Consider the following 18826-nt stretch of genomic DNA (forward strand, 5'->3'; position numbering starts at 1 on the left):
TAACTCTTCATGGCGCATCTAATCTAAGAGCCTCTCTTTTCTTCTTTCTCTCCAGATCCTCTTCCTCCTCCGCTCTCACCCATTATCACAGCTGTGGCCCCGCCGGCCCTGTCTCCTTTGGGAGAGTTAGAGTACCCCTTTGGTGCCAAAGGGGACAGTGACCCTGAGTCGCCATTGGCTGCCCCCATCCTAGAGACACCTATCAGCCCTCCACCAGAAGCTAACTGCACTGACCCTGAGCCTGTACCCCCTATGATCCTTCCCCCATCTCCAGGCTCCCCGGTAGGACCGGCCTCTCCCATGCTGATGGAGCCCCTTGCCCCTCGTTGTTCCCCACTCCTCCAGCATTCCCTGCCTCCCCCAAACTCCCCTCCTTCCCAGTGCTCTCCCCCTGCTCTGCCACTGTCTGTTCCTTCCCCACTGAGTCCCATGCAGAAGGCAGTGCAGGTCTCAGATGAGGCTGAGCCACATGAGATGGAGACTGAGAAAGCCCCAGAACCTGAGTGCCCAGCCTTGGAACCCAGCCCTACTAGTCCTCTCCCCTCTCCCATGGGGAACCTTTCCTGCCCTGCACCCAGCCCTGCCCCAGCCCTGGATGACTTCTCTGGCCTGGGGGAAGATACAGCCCCTCTGGATGGGACTGACACTCCTGGATCACATCCAGAGGCCGGACAGACCCCCGGCAGTTTGGCTAGTGAACTTAAGGGTTCCCCTGTGCTCCTGGACCCCGAGGAGCTGGCCCCTGTGACCCCTATGGAGGTCTATGGCCCAGAATGCAAGCAGGCAGGGCAGGGCTCGCCCTGCGAAGAGCAAGAGGAGCCACGTGCACCAGTGGCCCCCACCCCACCTACTCTCATCAAATCTGACATCGTTAATGAGATCTCCAATCTGAGCCAGGGCGATGCCAGTGCCAGTTTTCCTGGCTCAGAGCCCCTGCTGGGCTCTCCCGACCCCGAGGGGGGTGGCTCCTTGTCCATGGAGCTGGGGGCATCTACAGACGTTAGTCCAGCCCGAGATGAGGGCTCCCTGCGACTTTGTACGGATTCGCTGCCAGAGACTGATGACTCGCTGTTGTGTGATGCTGGGACAGCTATCGGAGGAGGCAAAGCGGAGGGGGACAAGGGGAGGCGGCGCAGCTCCCCCGCTCGTTCCCGCATCAAGCAGGTAAGGGGCTGTCCAGCCACTGGATGTGCTTGGTGTCATGCCACTGTCAGAGGTGTAGTCCTGTGTCACTGATACCTTCCTGCCTGGCTTATTGAATCCTGGACTGTCAGAGATCCTTGAGCGCACCTTCTTATTTTATCAAGGAGAATGCTGATACACAGGGGACGCGACTTGCCCAGGTTCATGGTAACTCAGCCATAGAATCGGGACTAGAAACTCGGGTCTCTCAGGCCAGTATTGTTTCTTGTGGTACCACGTTGACCACTCTTCTTGGACGATGTGGAGTGGTTTGGACCAGAGTTACCTACCTGTTGCTATCTGAGAGCTTGGCTTTTTCCCTGGCCCTGACTGGGACTTTTGGGCCTTGTTACCTGCCATACTCTGTCCCTTCATCTCTCCTCTTCCCTCCAAGCCTGTGGATGCAGCATATTAGCCCTCGACTTTTCCTGTAATCATCCCCTTTCCTCACTCAGGGTCGCAGCAGTAGTTTCCCAGGAAGACGCCGGCCACGTGGAGGAGCACATGGAGGACGCGGGAGAGGACGGGCCCGGCTAAAATCAACTACTTCTTCCATTGAGACTCTGGTAGTAAGGAGAGGCCTCCCATCCCCCAAACATGCTTCAGCTGGCCCCTTCAAGATTAAACACCCTTTAAATCTTGCCAGTCCCCTGCACGCTCACCTGCCTGCCTGCTAGCCTAGGGCCCGTCCAGCTATGTCTGTGCTCCTTCTGTGCTCTTGGCCCCCAGGCTTCTCTGAAATCTGATGTTGGGCTGAGGCCCAGTGTGGGAGCTGGGGTGTTCTTCTGCTTCTTAGTCCTGGCTCCTGGCTTTCATCTGAGCCAGGGGTTTATGCCGCCTTGCCCCAACACCAAAGAGGAAGCAGCTTAGTTGGGGCGGATTTAGCTGCCTCACTTTCCACAACTCTCTGCCTATAAGGTTGCTGATATCGATAGCTCTCCCAGCAAGGAGGAAGAAGATGATGATGATGACACCATGCAAAATACTGTGGTTCTCTTCTCCAACACAGACAAGTTTGTCCTAATGCAGGTACCATACTTGACTTTTGTAGTCCCATCTTCAGCAGTGAGACCTGGCAGCCTGAACAGTTGGATATGTGTGTTTCGGTGGGAGGGTAAATGGGGAGAACCAGGGACCTACTCCTGGCATTCCAGAGAATGAGCTTGACACTGAGCTAGCAGCTGGGAATGTAGCAGTGAAAAAGGCAGAAATGGTTTCTGCCCTGTTGAAGCTTAGAGTCTAGGGAACACGAGTAATCTCGAAGCTGTAGAATTTTGTCGCATGTATTACTGTCTCGTCCTGACCAGTCTTTACCCATCTTATCTTTCACTTTTCCTTAGCGTTACCCATGTCAGGCTGTATCATTTCAAATTACCTGATCAGATGGGCAAGGCATGCCAGGAAGGGACGGGGTCTCGTGATGGCTCACCGTGTCCTAGTGCTGGGGATAGGCTTCTGGTTCTTTGACTCCCTCTTCTCAGATTAGTGGTGTAGTCAGTTACTGGGACTGAGTGGTATTGAGGATGTGAGGTTGGACATTTGGGTTTCTGTGTGTTTCCCCAGGACATGTGTGTGGTATGTGGCAGCTTTGGCCGGGGGGCAGAGGGCCACCTTCTTGCCTGTTCCCAGTGCTCTCAGTGCTATCACCCTTACTGTGTCAACAGCAAGGTGAGTTCAGGGCCCAAGAGGTCTGGCCTGAGGGATGGGGTCGTTACTGCTTATCCTAGTTCCCTGTCCTGGCCACTCTACTTAAAGTGGCCATTGGTCATGGAAGTTGTTCATCAGTTTCCAGTGGTTGTCAAATTCATCTTGGGAAAAAATACTTTGGAAACCGTAGTGGTCTTTACGAGTTTCTTTGTGGTAGACCATGACTTGCTGGTATAATTCAGTCCATCATATAAACTGTGAGAACTTTACTAGTAGAAAACATGATATGGTCTGGATATAAAATGTAAAATCAGAATCAAACACATGTCCACAAAGAGAAAGCAGTGTTTTTGACTCAAGTATGATCAGTCATTTTGGGGTTTTCACTAATGTTAATTTAGAATTTGTCCACTGCTAACACTCACTAACTTGCAGCAGTAGCAGGTTCTACATGTTCAAGAAAAACCGGGGGAAATACAACCTAATTCTATCCACAGTCTTTTTGGAGACTTCGCTAGTGAAAGATCCTAATGAGGCAGTGGCCGGGTGAGGCTGTTCTCTGATCAGCAGAGACCCCTGGAAGCCTAAGTTTAAGATCCACTATTTTTGGGGTGAGGGTGCTCTGTGTAGCTTCCCTGTGCTCAAATGGAGGTCTGGCCTGGGTACTGGGGTCCTCCAGCCTCACCTGTGTAAGTCCCCCCCTCCCCTGAGAGGTCTGCCCTGCCCTCCGCATCACCTCCTGAGGAATTGCCATCTTCTGCACCAGATCACCAAGGTGATGCTGCTGAAGGGCTGGCGTTGCGTGGAGTGCATCGTGTGTGAGGTATGCGGCCAGGCCTCAGACCCCTCCCGCCTGCTGCTCTGTGATGACTGTGACATTAGCTACCACACGTACTGCCTGGACCCGCCACTGCTCACCGTGCCCAAGGGTGGCTGGAAGTGCAAGTGGTAAGGAGACTGGGAGCTTCAGAGGGGCCTGAAGTGTTTGAGTGGGTGTGGTGTTGACTACATGGCAGAGGCGGGGTTTAGAAGGCCGGGCGGCTTTGGGTGCTTGGGTAGGTTAGGTGCTGAGGGTCTGTCTTTCTGCCCCCACCAGGTGTGTGTCCTGTATGCAGTGTGGGGCCGCCTCCCCTGGCTTCCACTGTGAATGGCAGAATAGTTACACGCACTGCGGGCCCTGCGCCAGCCTGGTGACCTGCCCGATCTGTCATGCCCCGTATGTGGAAGAGGACCTCCTGATCCAGTGCCGTCACTGTGAACGGTGAGGGTGCCCCTTTCTCCTCATATAAGCCCCCTCTTCCCTGTTCTCAGCCTGGCGTTGTCTCAGTTTATCCCCTCCTGTCTCCCTTCTCCCAGGTGGATGCATGCTGGTTGCGAGAGCCTCTTCACAGAGGATGACGTGGAGCAGGCGGCCGATGAGGGCTTTGACTGTGTCTCTTGCCAGCCTTACGTGGTAAAGCCTGCTGGTGAGTACCAGGGGCGGGGGAGGGGGGAGGAGGGGTCGGGCAGGGGTGCCTTGCTTTGGGACAGGGCCTCTAGCTGCCTTGCTTTGTCCTCTCCACAGTGCCTGTTGCGCCTCCAGAGCTGGTGCCTATGAAGGTGAAAGAGCCGGGTGAGTCACAGAAATTCTGAATGCCAAAGCCAGAGGAGACCTTAGGCACTTAGTCCAGCTCCAGCCCCCCAACTTTATCTCGTTATTTTTCGGAGAAGGAAACTAAGACCCAGGGGGGTTGAGTGGCCTGCCCAAGGTCACTCCATAGGTCAGTGGTGAAGTTATGACGAGAACCAAGGCATCCAGTTTCCCAGACAGAGTTCCTTCCACCAGGCAACGCGGCCTTTGTACGGCTAGAATCTCACCTCCAGAGAGCACGGAACACAGCTTTCTCCTTAAGGAAGGAGCTGGGGCTCTCCCACCTCCATCGTGATGTGGGCACTGCTCCTGGCATCTGGGGCACTGTGAGCTGGCATTCGGCAAGGAGGGGCCCTCCTGGCCTCAGACAACTGGAGAATATATTGGGTGAACTGAGGGTGAATCTTGAGCAAAGTCCGGCTTCAGCAGGAGCGGTCTCTCTGATCCCCCTGGTTACCTGAGGGAGCGCCCGGGCCTCAGCTGGCGCCCGCTGGTGGTCTCTCCTCTCCAGCCCTCAGACCCCAGTCTGGACTTCAGTCTGTCTCTCTCTCGCTGCTTTTGTCCCAGCTAGGGACTTAGGCCGAAACTTGGAGTTCTGCGCTCCTTGGGGCCTCCATCAGGGGTCACACGCTCTTCCCCCTTGTGCAGAGCCCCAGTACTTCCGCTTCGAGGGTGTGTGGCTGACAGAAACTGGCATGGCTGTGCTGCGTAACCTGACCATGTCGCCCCTGCACAAGCGGCGCCAGCGGCGAGGACGGCTTGGCCTCCCAGGCGAGGCAGGGCTGGAGGGTCCTGAGCCTTCTGATGCCCTTGGCCCTGATGACAAGAAGGATGGAGACCTGGACACTGATGAGCTGCTCAAGGGTGAAGGTCAGGCTGGGGAGTCTCAGGGAGTGCCAAAGTAATGGGAGCATGCCTGTGAGAGTTGAATGTTGGGTAGGAGCTGCATTATCACTCCCAGTCACCCTCAAGGCACTGTTGGTCTTGCCCGGATGGCTCTGTGGCAGGGCACTCAGCTCTGTTCTTAGGTGGCAGGATGACAGGGTTAAAAGGGTCCATGCCTCTGACCTGCTTCCATCTCATCTGTCCCCGTACACAGGTGGTGTGGAACACATGGAATGCGAAATTAAACTAGAGGGCCCCGTCAGCCCTGATGGAGAGCCTGGCAAAGAGGAGACCGAGGAAAGCAAAAAACGCAAACGCAAACCCTATCGGCCTGGTGAGGCCCTGCGATGCAGAGGTGGGGGTGGTGAGGGGCAGCTCACCAGGTCCCCAGCGGCTTCTCAGCCTCAGCTCTGTCTCCTTATAGGCATCGGTGGTTTCATGGTGCGACAGCGGAAATCCCACACACGTGTGAAAAAGGGGCCTGCTGCACAGGCGGAGGTGTTGAGTGGGGATGGGCAGCCCGACGAGGGTGAGACGGGTGAGGGCTCCAGTGGGGCCTGGGAGAAGGTGGGGATCACAGGACCTGTGGGACACTGCCAGGGAGGCCTGGGGCAGGGGAGTTCACTCAGAGGGCCAGGGGAGTAGTGGGCCCACTACTGGCGCTGGGGAGAGAGTAGGCAGAAGGCGTCCCCAGGCCAAGTTGGGAGCAGCATGCTCGCTGTCCCCAGAGAGGCAGACACCTCCCATTCGGTCCCCAGTGTTGCCTGCCGACCTGCCTGCAGAGGGCTCTGTGGACCAGAGCTTAGCTGATGGGGATGAGAAGAAGAAGCAGCAGCGGCGAGGGCGCAAGAAGAGCAAACTAGAGGACATGTTCCCTGCTTATCTGCAGGTGGGTCTTAGGCTCCGAGGGGCAAGGGCAGTGTCGGTCCTGCAGGGCATGAAGAAGCCTGTTTCTCCCTGATTCCTCCCACAGGAAGCCTTCTTTGGGAAGGAGCTGCTGGACCTGAGCCGGAAGGCCCTTTTTGCAGTTGGGGTGGGCCGGCCAAGCTTTGGACTAGGAACCCCAAAAGCCAAGGGGGATGGAGGCTCAGATAGGAAGGAGCTCCCGACCTCACAGAAAGGTCAGTCGTGTGGGGGTAAGGTGGTCTGAAGGGGTCCAATTTCGCTCTGTGCTTAGAAGCTGGTAAGAGATTTTAGTGGGAAATGGGCTGGTCTCCAGGAGTTGAGGGTGGGCCAAGGGCCCTGGCCTTGGAGCTGGGGTCCTATTCGGGGCATCACATGTAGGGCATCTCTGATTGGAATGGTGACTGTTGCTCATAGGAGATGATGGTCCCGATGTTGCAGATGAAGAATCCCGTGGTCCTGAGGGCAAGGCTGACACATCAGGTGAGGGCTGCTGGGAGGACTGTGCGCCATCTTGGTTTTGCTTATGTCAGTCTGTTCTGCCGCTGAGCACTGTCAGGGATGGAGGCTGGAAAGTGTTCCATGCCTTCTGCGGTTCAGGGTGGCCAGTGTGGTACCTCCATACTGGCCTTGGCTGATGGGTTTCTCCTGGCAATTGCAGGACCTGAGGATGGCGGCGTAAAGGCATCCCCAGTGCCTAGTGACCCTGAGAAGCCAGGCACCCCGGGGGAAGGGATGCTTAGCTCTGACTTAGACAGGATTCCCACAGAAGGTGAGGCTGTGACCCACACTCCTTGCCTATAAGGGTCCTCTGTGGGAGAAGGAGAGCATCCTACCTGTGAGACTCTCATCTCTACAGCTTTTCTAGTGGGGAGTCGTGGGCACCTTCCCTGGCCGTGACCATTTGTAGCCCTGTGGTGTCCCTTCAACTCCCCAGTCTTCCTCAGCAGCATCCTTCATCGATCCCTCACAGAACTGCCCAAGATGGAATCCAAGGACCTGCAGCAGCTTTTCAAGGATGTTCTGGGTTCTGAGCGAGAGCAACATCTGGGTTGTGGAACCCCTGGCCTCGACGGCAGCCGTACACCGCTACAGAGGCCCTTTCTTCAAGGTGATCTGGATAGGAGTGGTTTGAAAACTGGGTGGGCAGGTGTGGCCAAGCCTGCCTCCAGGATGGGCCACTTACTCCTTTCGCTGATCCTGTGCCTCTTGTAGGTGGACTCCCTTTGGGCAATCTCCCCTCCAGCAGCCCAATGGACTCCTACCCGGGCCTTTGCCAGTCCCCATTCCTGGATTCTAGGTTGGTATTTATGCTTAACCCCCGTGGGCAGTCTCTTCCTTCCAACTGGGGCCATGCCAAGGGAGGGAACCTTGGACTCTTGGGTGCTGCTGTAGCAACACCTCCCTCTGCTCCTTTGTTAGTGACTGTCCTCTGTTGGGGCAGGGCAGTGGCCTGGGGACTCTGGGCAGTTTGTCTGGGGTGGGACTTGGCGTCCCTGCCCTCTGTGACTCTCCGCCCCTGCGCCCCAGGGAGCGCGGGGGCTTCTTTAGCCCGGAGCCCGGTGAGCCAGACAGCCCCTGGACAGGCTCGGGGGGCACCACGCCCTCCACCCCGACCACGCCCACCACAGAGGGTGAGGGCGACGGGCTCTCCTACAACCAGCGGAGTCTTCAGCGCTGGGAGAAGGACGAGGAGTTGGGCCAGCTCTCTACCATCTCACCTGTGCTCTATGCCAACATTAACTTTCCCAATCTCAAGCAAGATTACCCAGGTACCCGTGGGATGAGGGCAAGGGAGACAACCTGTAACATGGCACGTGCAGGGGGTCACCTGCCAGGTCTCCTCTAACACATTCTGTCTGCCCTCCAGACTGGTCTAGCCGCTGCAAACAAATCATGAAGCTCTGGAGAAAAGTTCCAGCTGCTGATAAAGCCCCCTACCTGGTGAGACAGAGGGAGCCTGGGTCAGCGTGGGAACTGAGGGTGTGGGGTGACTTTGGGAAGGTCGCCTCAGTTCTTTCCATTCCCCACTCCCAAAGCAGCTGGGCCAGTAGGGATCAGCTTCTGGGTAGGCAGTGTGAGTGACATTGCGAGGGCTGGGGGCTCAGCGTGAGATTGCGTCCTAGCCTAAGGTTGTGTCCTCTATTCCTCAGCAAAAGGCCAAAGATAACCGGGCAGCTCACCGCATCAACAAGGTGCAAAAGGTGAGTGGGGGCCAGGCTGGGCCGTGCCGTCCAAGGCCTGTAGTGGGGCGGGCTCTCTAAGGGTGGGGGGGACGTAGGGCCTGCCTCCAGCAGCCTGACTGACTGCTCTGTGCCTGGTCTCCCCCTGTAGCAGGCTGAGAGCCAGATCAACAAGCAGACCAAGGTGGGCGACATGGCCCGTAAGACTGAACGACCGGCCCTACATCTCCGCATTCCCCCCCAGCCAGGGGCACTGGGCAGCCCGCCTCCTGCTGCTGCCCCCACCATTTTCATTGGCAGCCCCACTCCCCCCGCCGGCTTGTCTACCTCTGCGGATGGGTTTCTGAAGCCGCCGGCGGGCACGGTGCCCGGCCCCGACTCGCCCGGTGAGCTCTTCCTCAAGCTCCCACCCCAGGTGCCCGCCCAAGTGCCTTCGCAGGACCCCTTTGGACTGGCCCCCGCCTACGCTCTGGAGCCCCGCTTCCCCACGGCACCACCCACCTATCCTCCCTATCCTAGTCCGACCGGGGCCCCCGCGCAGCCCGCGACGCTGGGTGCCTCATCTCGTCCTGGGACCGGCCAGCCAGGGGAGTTCCACACCACCCCACCTGGCACCCCCCGACACCAGCCCTCCACACCTGACCCCTTCCTCAAACCCCGCTGCCCCTCACTGGACAACCTGGCTGTGCCTGAGAGCCCAGGGGTAGGGGGAGGCAAGGCTTCTGAGCCTCTGCTGTCGCCCCTGCCTTTCGTGGAGTCTCGGAAGGCCCTAGAGGTGAAGAAGGAAGAGCTTGGGGCATCGTCTCCCAGCTATGGGCCCCCAAACCTGGGCTTTGTTGACTCACCCTCCTCAGGCCCCCATCTGGGTGGCCTGGAGTTAAAGGCACCCGATGTCTTCAAAGCCCCCCTGACCCCTCGGGCATCTCAGGTAGAGCCCCAGAGCCCAGGCTTGGGCCTAAGGCCCCAGGAGCCGCCCCCTGCCCAGGCTTTGGCCCCTTCTCCTCCCAGCCACTCGGACATCTTTCGCCCTGGCCCCTACCCTGACCCCTATGCCCAACCCCCGTTGACCCCTCGGCCCCCACCCCCACCCCCTGAGAGCTGCTGTGCCCTGCCTCCTCGCTCACTGCCCTCTGACCCTTTCTCCCGAGTGCCCGCCAGTCCCCAGTCCCAGTCCAGCTCCCAGTCCCCGTTGACACCCCGTCCTCTGTCTGCTGAGGCTTTCTGCCCATCCCCTGTTACCCCTCGCTTCCAGTCCCCTGACCCTTATTCCCGCCCACCCTCACGCCCTCAGTCCCGGGACCCGTTTGCCCCACTGCATAAGCCGCCCCGCCCCCAGCCCCCTGAAGTTGCCTTCAAGGCTGGGCCTCTAGCCCACACTCCGTTGGGGGCTGGGGGTTTCCCAGCAGCCCTGCCCTCAGGGCCGGCAGGTGAGCTCCATGCCAAGGTCCCAAGTGTGCAGCCCCCCAATTTTGCCCGGTCCCCTGGGACTGGTGCATTTGTAGGCACCCCTTCTCCCATGCGTTTCACTTTCCCTCAGGCAGTAGGGGAGCCTTCGCTAAAGCCCCCTGTCCCTCAGCCTGGTCTCCCTCCACCCCATGGGATCAACAGCCATTTTGGGCCCGGCCCTACCTTGGGCAAGCCTCAAAGCACAAACTACACAGTAGCCACAGGGAACTTCCACCCATCGGGCAGCCCTCTGGGACCCAGCAGTGGGTCCACAGGAGAGGGCTATGGGCTGTCCCCACTACGCCCCCCATCAGTCCTTCCACCACCTGCACCCGATGGATCCCTCCCCTACCTGTCCCATGGAGCCTCACAGCGGGCAGGCATCACCTCTCCAGTTGAGAAGCGAGAAGACCCAGGGGCTGGGATGGGCAGCTCTTTGGCGGCACCTGAACTTCCAGGTACCCAGGACCCAGGCATGTCCAGCCTCAGTCAGACCGAGCTGGAGAAGCAGCGACAGGTGAGTCGACATCCTGGACCTGAGCACCCTCCACGTCTCCTCTGTTTCTGTGCCAGCCCTTTGGTTTGAGTAGAATGGACTCACCCCTCTTCTCTGTTCCCTGCGCAGCGCCAACGACTACGGGAGCTGCTGATTCGGCAGCAGATCCAGCGCAACACCCTTCGGCAGGAGAAGGAAACCGCGGCAGCTGCCGGAGCAGTGGGGCCCCCGGGCAGCTGGGGTGCTGAGCCTAGTAGCCCTGCCTTTGAGCAGCTGGGTCGAGGCCAGACCCCCTTTGCCGGCACCCAGGTAGGTAGAGTGGCAAGGGGTAGTGGATCCAAGATGCTGAAGGTGGCCCCCACCTTCATCTACCCTCATCTCTCCTAGGACAAGAGCAGCCTTGTGGGGCTGCCCCCAAGCAAGCTGGGTGGCCCCATCCTGGGGCCAGGGGCTTTCCCCAGTGATGACCGACTCTCCCGGCCACCTCCACCAGCCACCCCTTCCTCTATGGATGTGAACAGCCGGTGAGGCTCCAGGGGGTGCCCTGGGGGAAAATCAAGGGAACATATTGTACCTCCATTGTGTGCTGCCTCTGATTTTCCCGTCTCTCTAATCCTTCTTCAGCATCACTTAACTTCGCTTCCCCATTCCTTCCCCCTCACTGCATTAACTCCATCCTTCCTTCCTTAGGGCAGCCCGTGTTCTAGCTCTTTTTCATCCTGCTTCTGTCTCACTGGCTACTGCATATTCTTCCAGGCAATTGGTGGGAGGCTCCCAAGCCTTCTATCAGCGAGCACCGTATCCTGGGTCCCTGCCCTTGCAGCAGCAGCAGCAGCAGCAGCAGCAACTGTGGCAGCAGCAGCAACAACAGGCAACAGCAGCAACTTCCATGCGACTTGCCATGTCGACACGCTTTCCGTCAACTCCTGGGCCTGAACTTGGCCGCCAAGCCATAGGTTCCCCCTTGGCGGGAATTCCCACCCGCCTGCCTGGCCCTGGTGAGCCAGTGCCTGGTCCGGCTGGTCCTGCCCAGTTCATTGAGTTGCGGCACAATGTACAGAAAGGACTCGGACCGGGGGTGCCTCCGTTTCCTGGTCAGGGCCCCCCTCAGAGACCCCGTTTTTTCCCTGTAACTGAGGATTCTCACCGACTGGCCCCTGAAGGGCTTCGTGGCCTAGCAGTGTCAGGCCTTCCTCCTCAGAAACCCTCAGCCCCGCCGGCCCCTGAACTGAACAACGGCCTCCATCCAACGCCCCATACCAAGGGTCCCAACGCGCCTGCTGGCTTGGAGCTAGTCAACCGGCCCCCCTCAGGCGCTGAGCTTGGCCGCCCTCCTCTGGCCCTGGAAGCGGGGAAGTTACCCTGTGAGGATCCTGAGTTGGATGACGACTTTGATGCCCACAAGGCCCTGGAGGATGATGAGGAGCTTGCTCACCTGGGCCTGGGTGTGGACGTGGCCAAGGGAGATGATGAGCTGGGCACCCTGGAAAACCTGGAGACCAATGATCCCCACCTGGACGACCTGCTCAACGGGGATGAGTTTGACCTGTTGGCCTACACTGACCCTGAGCTGGACACCGGGGACAAGAAGGACATCTTCAATGAGCATCTGAGGCTGGTGGAGTCGGCCAATGAAAAGGCTGAGCGGGAGGCTCTGTTGCGGGGGGTGGAGCCAGGACCCTTGGGCCCTGAGGAGCGCCCTCCCCCCGCTGCTGATGCCTCTGAGCCCCGTCTGGCGTCAGTGCTCCCCGAGGTGAAGCCCAAGTTGGAGGAGGGTGGGCGCCACCCTTCCCCTTGCCAGTTTACCATTACCACCCCCAAGGTAGAGCCATCTCCAGCCACCACTTCCCTAGGCCTGGGGCTGAAGCCAGGACAGAGTGTGGTGGGCAGCCGGGACACTCGAATGGGCACAGGACCTTTTTCCAGTAGTGGACACCCAGCTGAGAAGGTCCCCTTTGGGACCACAGGAGGACCACCAGCTCACCTGCTGACCCCCAGCCCACTGAGTGGCCCAGGAGGGTCCTCCCTGCTGGAGAAGTTTGAGCTAGAGAGTGGGGCCCTGACCTTGCCCGGTGGACATGCATCTGGGGATGAGCTGGACAAGATGGAGAGCTCACTGGTAGCCAGTGAGTTGCCCCTGCTCATCGAGGACCTGTTGGAACATGAGAAGAAGGAGCTGCAGAAGAAGCAGCAGCTCTCAGCACAGCTGCAGCCTGCCCAGCAGCAGCAGCAACAGCAGCATTCCCTACTGTCCACCCCGGGCCCTGCCCAGGCTGTGTCTTTGCCACATGAGGGCTCTTCTCCCAGTTTGGCTGGCGCCCAGCAGCAGCTTGCCCTGGGACTTGGAGGTTCCCGACAGCCGGGCTTGGCCCAGCCACTGATGCCCACCCAGCCACCAGCTCACGCCCTCCAGCAGCGCCTGGCCCCATCCATGACCATGGTGTCCAACCAAGGGCATATGCTAAGTGGGCAGCATGGGGGACAGGCAGGCTTGGTGCCCCAGCAGAGCCCACAGCCAGTGCTGGCACAGAAGCCCATGGGTAGTATGCCACCTTCCATGTGCATGAAACCGCAGCAGCTGGCGATGCAGCAGCAGCTGGCTAACAGCTTCTTCCCGGATACAGGTAACCTCATCTGGGGGCGCTGGCTTATCGCCGTTACCACTAAATGCTCACTGAGGCTGCAGACCCAAGATCCTCCCTAGTTAAAGGGGATGGGACACAAAGAGCTTTGGCCAAATCCCATACGAGTGGTGTAAGCAGAAGCACTGTAGCTTTTACGGGAGAATAGTGCCCGGCGCACAGCAGGCATTCAGATGTGGAATGAATGAATGGAACAGACACATGACGTCTGATTAGCAAAGGCTTTGTAGCTGGGGTGAGACCCAAAGATTAGGACTTGGAGAGGAGTGGTGCAAGAAAAAGCAACCGGGTTGGTGAAAAGACTTAGTGAGACTTAGCAGCAGGAAAGCCGATGGGGTATATTTGGAGACAACGAGTGGAGACAATGGTTAGCCTGGAGCCGGCTTTGTGGAGGGAAGTGAGGGGGCGCTACCGTAGCTATGGAGAGGTAAGAAGAGGGCCCAGATTGAAGAAGACCTCAAATTATAATAGCATCTATTGAATAATGGTGGTTTGCCATGCCAAACACTGTGCTGAGCGCTTTACATTCATTGTGTAATTTAATCATCACAACAAACACGTTAAGTAGGTACTATTATTACCTTGGAGTGTAGAAAAGGAAACTGAGGCAGAGAGGTTAAGTTAACTTGCCCAAGGTCACACAACTAACAGAACTGGAATTTGAACCCTGGCCCTCATATCCTCTTAACTGTTTTACTGCCTCAAAATAACCAGGAGAGGGGGTTGGGTTAGTCCTCTTAAAAGTAGGGGGTCAGGGGACTTCCCTGGCAGTCCAGTGGTTAAGACTGTGCTTCCAATACAGGGCGCGAGGGTTCGATCCCTGATTGGGGAACTAAGACCCCACATGCCGCACGGCGGGGCCAAAAAAAGAAAAAAAAAGTAGGGAGTCAGTTAAGCTCTCTGAGCAGTGGAGAAATATATAATGTACAGGATTTCAGGAAGATTTAAGTTTTTGGTGGCTGCTGGTTTCTCTTTTCCTGCCCAGCATCCTGGACAGGCAGAAGAGTGGTCTGTAGGTGATGCGTGTTGTGCCCAAAACAGCTCTGGCGTTGGGCTTTGGCACAGTGCCCACATCTTGGGTTCTTGGGCTGCGCTTAGTTGCCCTAAGAACACTACTTTTGAAGAATGCTTTCTAGGTCATAAAGTGTACTCGTATTCTGGTCACATTTGATCCTCTCAGTAGCTCTATGAGGTGAGCAGAATAAGGAATCATGATCTCTACAAAATAGAAGAGTAAACTGAGGCCCAAAGAGGTGAAATGACATTGATATATTGGCTCAACAGATATTTACTGAGTACTTTTTCCTAGCACTGTGCGCGTAAAAACGGAGCCACATGTTCTGTGAATAATAGAACTGAGTCACCTATGCTGCCGGGCTCCTAGTCCGGTGGTCTTTCCACCATGCCGTGCCGTTGTTCTGGTTGGCTTAGTGAGGTCAAGGTGTTGGAACAGCAGACATGGAATGGGGCATTGACCTCAGTGCCCAGCTCACTTGGCTCCTCCCTCTCCAGACCTGGACAAATTTGCTGCAGAAGATATCATTGATCCTATTGCAAAGGCCAAGATGGTTGCTTTGAAAGGCATCAAGAAGGTGATGGCTCAGGGCAGCATTGGAGTGGCACCTGGTATGAACAGGTAAGGCTTGCAGGGTGGGAGTGTTGGCCCTTCCTTTTTCCAGTCCTTCCCCTGTTCTTCCTGATCCTGCTTCCTTCTTGTCCCACCTCTTTGCCCTTCAACTTTCCCCATCACCGACACATCCTCTTTGCTTTGGCGGACTCCAGGCAGCAAGTGTCCCTGCTAGCCCAGAGACTCTCAGGGGGGCCCGGCAGTGACCTGCAGAACCACGTGGCAGCTGGGAGTGGCCAGGTAAATAAATGGTCAGGTGGGAGTGGGAGCTTGGGTCCTGTGCCATCAGGCCACCCTTCTTAGGGCCTGGTACAGAACAGTGACCCTTTAGCTGTCTCTCTCGTCACAGGAGCGGAGTGCCGGTGACCCCTCCCAGCCTCGTCCCAATCCACCCACTTTTGCCCAGGGAGTGATCAGTGAGTATGGGGCTGGGGAGGAGAGTGCAAGGAAGGGGCTTGGGGTATGTGGGGAAAGAGGGACTTGGATCACCTGACACCCGCCTGCTTCCTTTCCCAGATGAGGCTGACCAGCGGCAGTATGAGGAGTGGCTGTTCCATACCCAGCAGCTCCTACAGATGCAACTGAAGGTGCTAGAGGAGCAGATTGGGGTGCACCGCAAGTCCCGGAAAGCTCTGTGCGCCAAGCAGCGCACTGCCAAAAAGGCCGGCCGTGAGTTCCCAGAGGCTGATGCTGAGAAGCTCAAGCTGGTTACAGAACAACAGAGCAAGATCCAGAAACAGCTGGATCAGGTGGGGAAGGCAGACTTCGGCCTAGCAACCGGGAGCCTGGGAAGAGGGGTGGCATGGGTGGGCAGGCTCCAGGCTGACCTTCCTGACCCTCCCGTGTTAGGTCCGGAAGCAGCAGAAGGAGCACACTAACCTCATGGCAGAATATCGGAATAAGCAGCAGCAGCAGCAGCAGCAGCAGCAGCAGCAGCAGCAGCAGCAGCAGCAGCAGCAGCAGCACTCGGCTGTATTGGCCCTTAGCCCTTCCCAGAGTCCCCGGCTGCTCACCAAGCTTCCTGGTCAGCTGCTCCCTGGCCATGGGCTGCAGCCACCGCAGGGGCCCCCCGGCGGGCAAGCTGCAGGTCTTCGCCTGCCCCCCGGGGGCATGGCACTACCTGGACAGCCTGGTGGCCCCTTCCTCAACACCACCCTGGCCCAGCAGCAGCAACAGCAACATTCTGGTGGGGCTGGGGCCCTTGCCGGCCCCTCAGGGGGCTTTTTCCCTGGCAACCTTGCTCTTCGAGGCCTAGGACCTGACTCGAGGCTTTTACAGGAGAGGCAGCTGCAGCTACAGCAGCAACGCCTGCAGCTTGCCCAGAAACTGCAACAGCAGCAGCAGCACCTCTTAGGACAGGTGGCAATCCAGCAGCAACAGCAGCAGGGCCCAGGGGTACCGGCAAACCAGGGTCTGGGTCCCAAGCCCCAAGGGCTTCTGCCTCCCAGCAGCCATCAGGGCCTCCTGGTCCAGCAGCTGTCCCCGCAGCCACCCCAGGGGCCCCAGGGCATGCTGGGCCCTGCGCAGGTGGCAGTGTTGCAGCAGCAGCAGCAGCAGCAACAGCACCCTGGAGCTCTGGGCCCCCAGGGCCCTCACAGACAGGTGATCCTGACCCAGCCCCGGGTGCTAAGTTCCCCCCAGCTGGCACAGCAGGGTCAGGGCCTTATGGGACACCGGCTGGTCACATCCCAGCAGCAGCAGCAGCAGCAGCAGCAGCAGCAGCACCAACAGCAGGGATCCATGGCGGGGCTTTCCCATCTTCAGCAGGGTCTGATGCCACACAGTGGGCAGCCCAAACTGAGTGCTCAGCCCATGGCCTCCTTGCAACAGCAACAGCTGCAGCAGCAGCAGCTACAGCAGCAGCAGCAGCAGCTACAGCAGCAGCAGCAGCAGCAGCAGCAGCAGCTACAACAGCAGCAGCAGCAGCAGCAGCAGCAGCTACAACAGCAGCAGCAGCAGATGGGCCTCTTGAGCCAGAGTCGAACTTTACTGTCCCCTCAACAGCAGCAGCAGCAGCAGCAGCAGCAACAGCAGCAGCAGCAGCAGCAGCAGCAGCAGCAAGTGACACTCGGCCCTGGCCTGCCAGCCAAGCCTCTGCAACACTTTTCTAGCCCCGGAGCCCTGGGCCCAACCCTCATCCTAACGGGCAAGGAACAAAACATTGTAGAGGCGGCTCTTCCTCCGGAGGCCACTGAGGGGCCCTCCACGCATCAGGGAGGGCCGTTAGCAGTAGGGACTGTACCAGAGTCAGTGGCCACTGAACCAGGGGAGGTAAAGCCCTCACTCTCCGGGGACTCACAACTCCTCCTTGTCCAGCCCCAGGCCCAGCCTCAGCCCACCTCTGTGCAGCTGCAGCCACCTCTGAGGCTCCCAGGACAACAGCAGCAGCAAGTTAACTTGCTCCACACAGCGGGTGTGGGAAGCCACGGGCAACCAGGCAGTGGATCATCTTCTGAGGCCTCATCTATGCCCCACGTGCTGGCCCAATCCTCTGTTTCCTTAGGGGAACAGCCTGGACCCATGACCCAGAACCTTCTGAGCTCCCAGCAGCCCCTTGGACTAGAGCGGCCCATGCAAAATAATGCAGGGCCACAGCCTGCCAAACCAGGATCTGTCCCCCAGCCTGGGCAGAGCCTGCCTGGGGCTGGGGTCATGCCTACAGTGGGTCAGCTTCGAGCACAGCTTCAAGGAGTCCTGGCCAAAAACCCGCAGCTGCGGCACTTGAGTCCTCAGCAGCAGCAGCAGCTACAGGCACTCCTCATGCAGCGGCAGCTACAGCAGAGTCAGGCAGTACGCCAGGCCCTGCCCTACCAGGAGCCTGGGACCCAGCCTTCTCCCCTCCAGGGCCTCCTGGGCCGCCAACCCCAACTTGGGGGCTTCCCTGGATCCCAGACAGGCCCTCTTCAGGAGCTGGGGGCAGGGCTTCGACCTCAGGGCCCACCCCGGCTCCCCGCCCCACAAGGAGCCTTATCCACAGGACCAGTCCTTGGCCCTGTCCTTCCCACGCCTCCACCGTCCAGCCCCCAAGAGCCAAAGAGACCTTCCTCACAGTTACCTTCCCCCAGCTCCCAGCTTCCCTCTGAGGCCCAGCTCCCTACCACCCAACCAGGAACCCCAAAACCCCAGGGGCCACCCTTGGAGCTGCCTCCTGGGAGAGTCTCACCTGCTGCTGCCCAGCTTGCAGATACCTTCTTTGGCAAGGGGCTGGGACCTTGGGACCCCCCAGACAACCTAGCGGAAGCCCAGAAGCCGGACCAAAGCAGCCTGGTACCTGGGCATCTGGAGCAGGTGAATGGGCAGGTGGTACCCGAGCCACCCCATCTCAGCATCAAGCAGGAGCCTCGGGAAGAGCCATGTGCCCTGGGAGCCCAGGCAGTGAAGAGGGAGGCCAACGGAGAGCCAATAGGGGCACCAGGTACCAGCAACCACCTCCTGCTGGCAGGCCCTCGCTCAGAGGCCGGGCATCTGCTCTTGCAGAAGCTTCTACGAGCAAAGAATGTGCAACTCAGCACTGGGCGGGGGCCCGAGGGGCTGCGAGCTGAGATCAACGGGCACATTGACAGCAAGCTGGCTGGGCTGGAGCAGAAACTACAGGGTACCCCCAGCAACAAGGAGGTGAGTACTCTAGCTGGAGTGGAGCAGACGGTGCGGGGCCTGGAGCCCGGGGGCAGAGTGAACAGGTCTGGGTGGAATGAGGTGAGGGCTCCCAGGGGGACGGCGGCCTTCACCGTGGGTTTATCTGGCTTAGGATACAGCAGCAAGGAAGCCTTTGACACCGAAGCCCAAGAGGGTACAGAAGGCAAGCGACAGGTTGGTGAGCTCCCGAAAGAAGCTGCGGAAGGAGGACGGGGTCAGGGCCAGCGAGGCCCTGCTGAAACAGCTGAAACAGGTGACCCCCAGGAGCCAGTCCCCTGGTCCCGTCCCAGGATAGGGGGCAGCCTGGCCCCCACCTGTGCAGTAGCAGAGATGTACACGCTGCAGGTTTCCAGCCTTGTCGTCTCGCCCCTCCTAGGAGCTGTCCCTGCTGCCCCTCGCCGAGCCCGCCATCACCGCCAATTTTAGCCTCTTTGCTCCCTTCGGCAGCGGCTGCCCAGTCAACGGGCAGTGCCAGCTGAGGGGGGCCTTTGGAAGTGGGACGCTGCCCACAGGCCCTGACTACTATTCCCAGCTGCTTACCAAGGTCAG

At 58.7% G+C, this 18826-nt stretch overlaps 1 protein-coding gene across 1 annotated transcript in view; it reads left to right on the plus strand.

Annotated features, from left to right (window-relative positions):
- Nucleotides 1-18826, plus strand: part of KMT2D (lysine methyltransferase 2D) — a 37759-nt gene that overhangs the window by 9954 nt on the left and 8979 nt on the right. Inside the window, exons 12-42 of the mRNA XM_079937510.1 lie at nt 56-1164; nt 1638-1751; nt 2101-2211; nt 2746-2850; nt 3596-3777; nt 3926-4090; nt 4186-4295; nt 4394-4441; nt 5108-5329; nt 5559-5678; nt 5769-5873; nt 6103-6233; nt 6318-6465; nt 6665-6730; nt 6909-7019; nt 7221-7358; nt 7463-7547; nt 7778-8019; nt 8118-8191; nt 8401-8451; nt 8582-10393; nt 10502-10681; nt 10760-10896; nt 11129-12996; nt 14527-14650; nt 14797-14881; nt 14991-15057; nt 15158-15390; nt 15491-18256; nt 18390-18530; nt 18654-18821. Coding sequence (XP_079793636.1) covers nt 56-1164; nt 1638-1751; nt 2101-2211; nt 2746-2850; nt 3596-3777; nt 3926-4090; nt 4186-4295; nt 4394-4441; nt 5108-5329; nt 5559-5678; nt 5769-5873; nt 6103-6233; nt 6318-6465; nt 6665-6730; nt 6909-7019; nt 7221-7358; nt 7463-7547; nt 7778-8019; nt 8118-8191; nt 8401-8451; nt 8582-10393; nt 10502-10681; nt 10760-10896; nt 11129-12996; nt 14527-14650; nt 14797-14881; nt 14991-15057; nt 15158-15390; nt 15491-18256; nt 18390-18530; nt 18654-18821 — 11018 coding nt within the window. The remainder of the gene's footprint in view (nt 1-55; nt 1165-1637; nt 1752-2100; nt 2212-2745; nt 2851-3595; nt 3778-3925; nt 4091-4185; nt 4296-4393; nt 4442-5107; nt 5330-5558; nt 5679-5768; nt 5874-6102; nt 6234-6317; nt 6466-6664; nt 6731-6908; nt 7020-7220; nt 7359-7462; nt 7548-7777; nt 8020-8117; nt 8192-8400; nt 8452-8581; nt 10394-10501; nt 10682-10759; nt 10897-11128; nt 12997-14526; nt 14651-14796; nt 14882-14990; nt 15058-15157; nt 15391-15490; nt 18257-18389; nt 18531-18653; nt 18822-18826) is intronic.

This window comes from Stenella coeruleoalba, assembly GCF_951394435.1.
Source record: "Stenella coeruleoalba genome assembly, chromosome: 11".
Classification (NCBI taxonomy): Eukaryota; Metazoa; Chordata; class Mammalia; order Artiodactyla; family Delphinidae; genus Stenella; species Stenella coeruleoalba.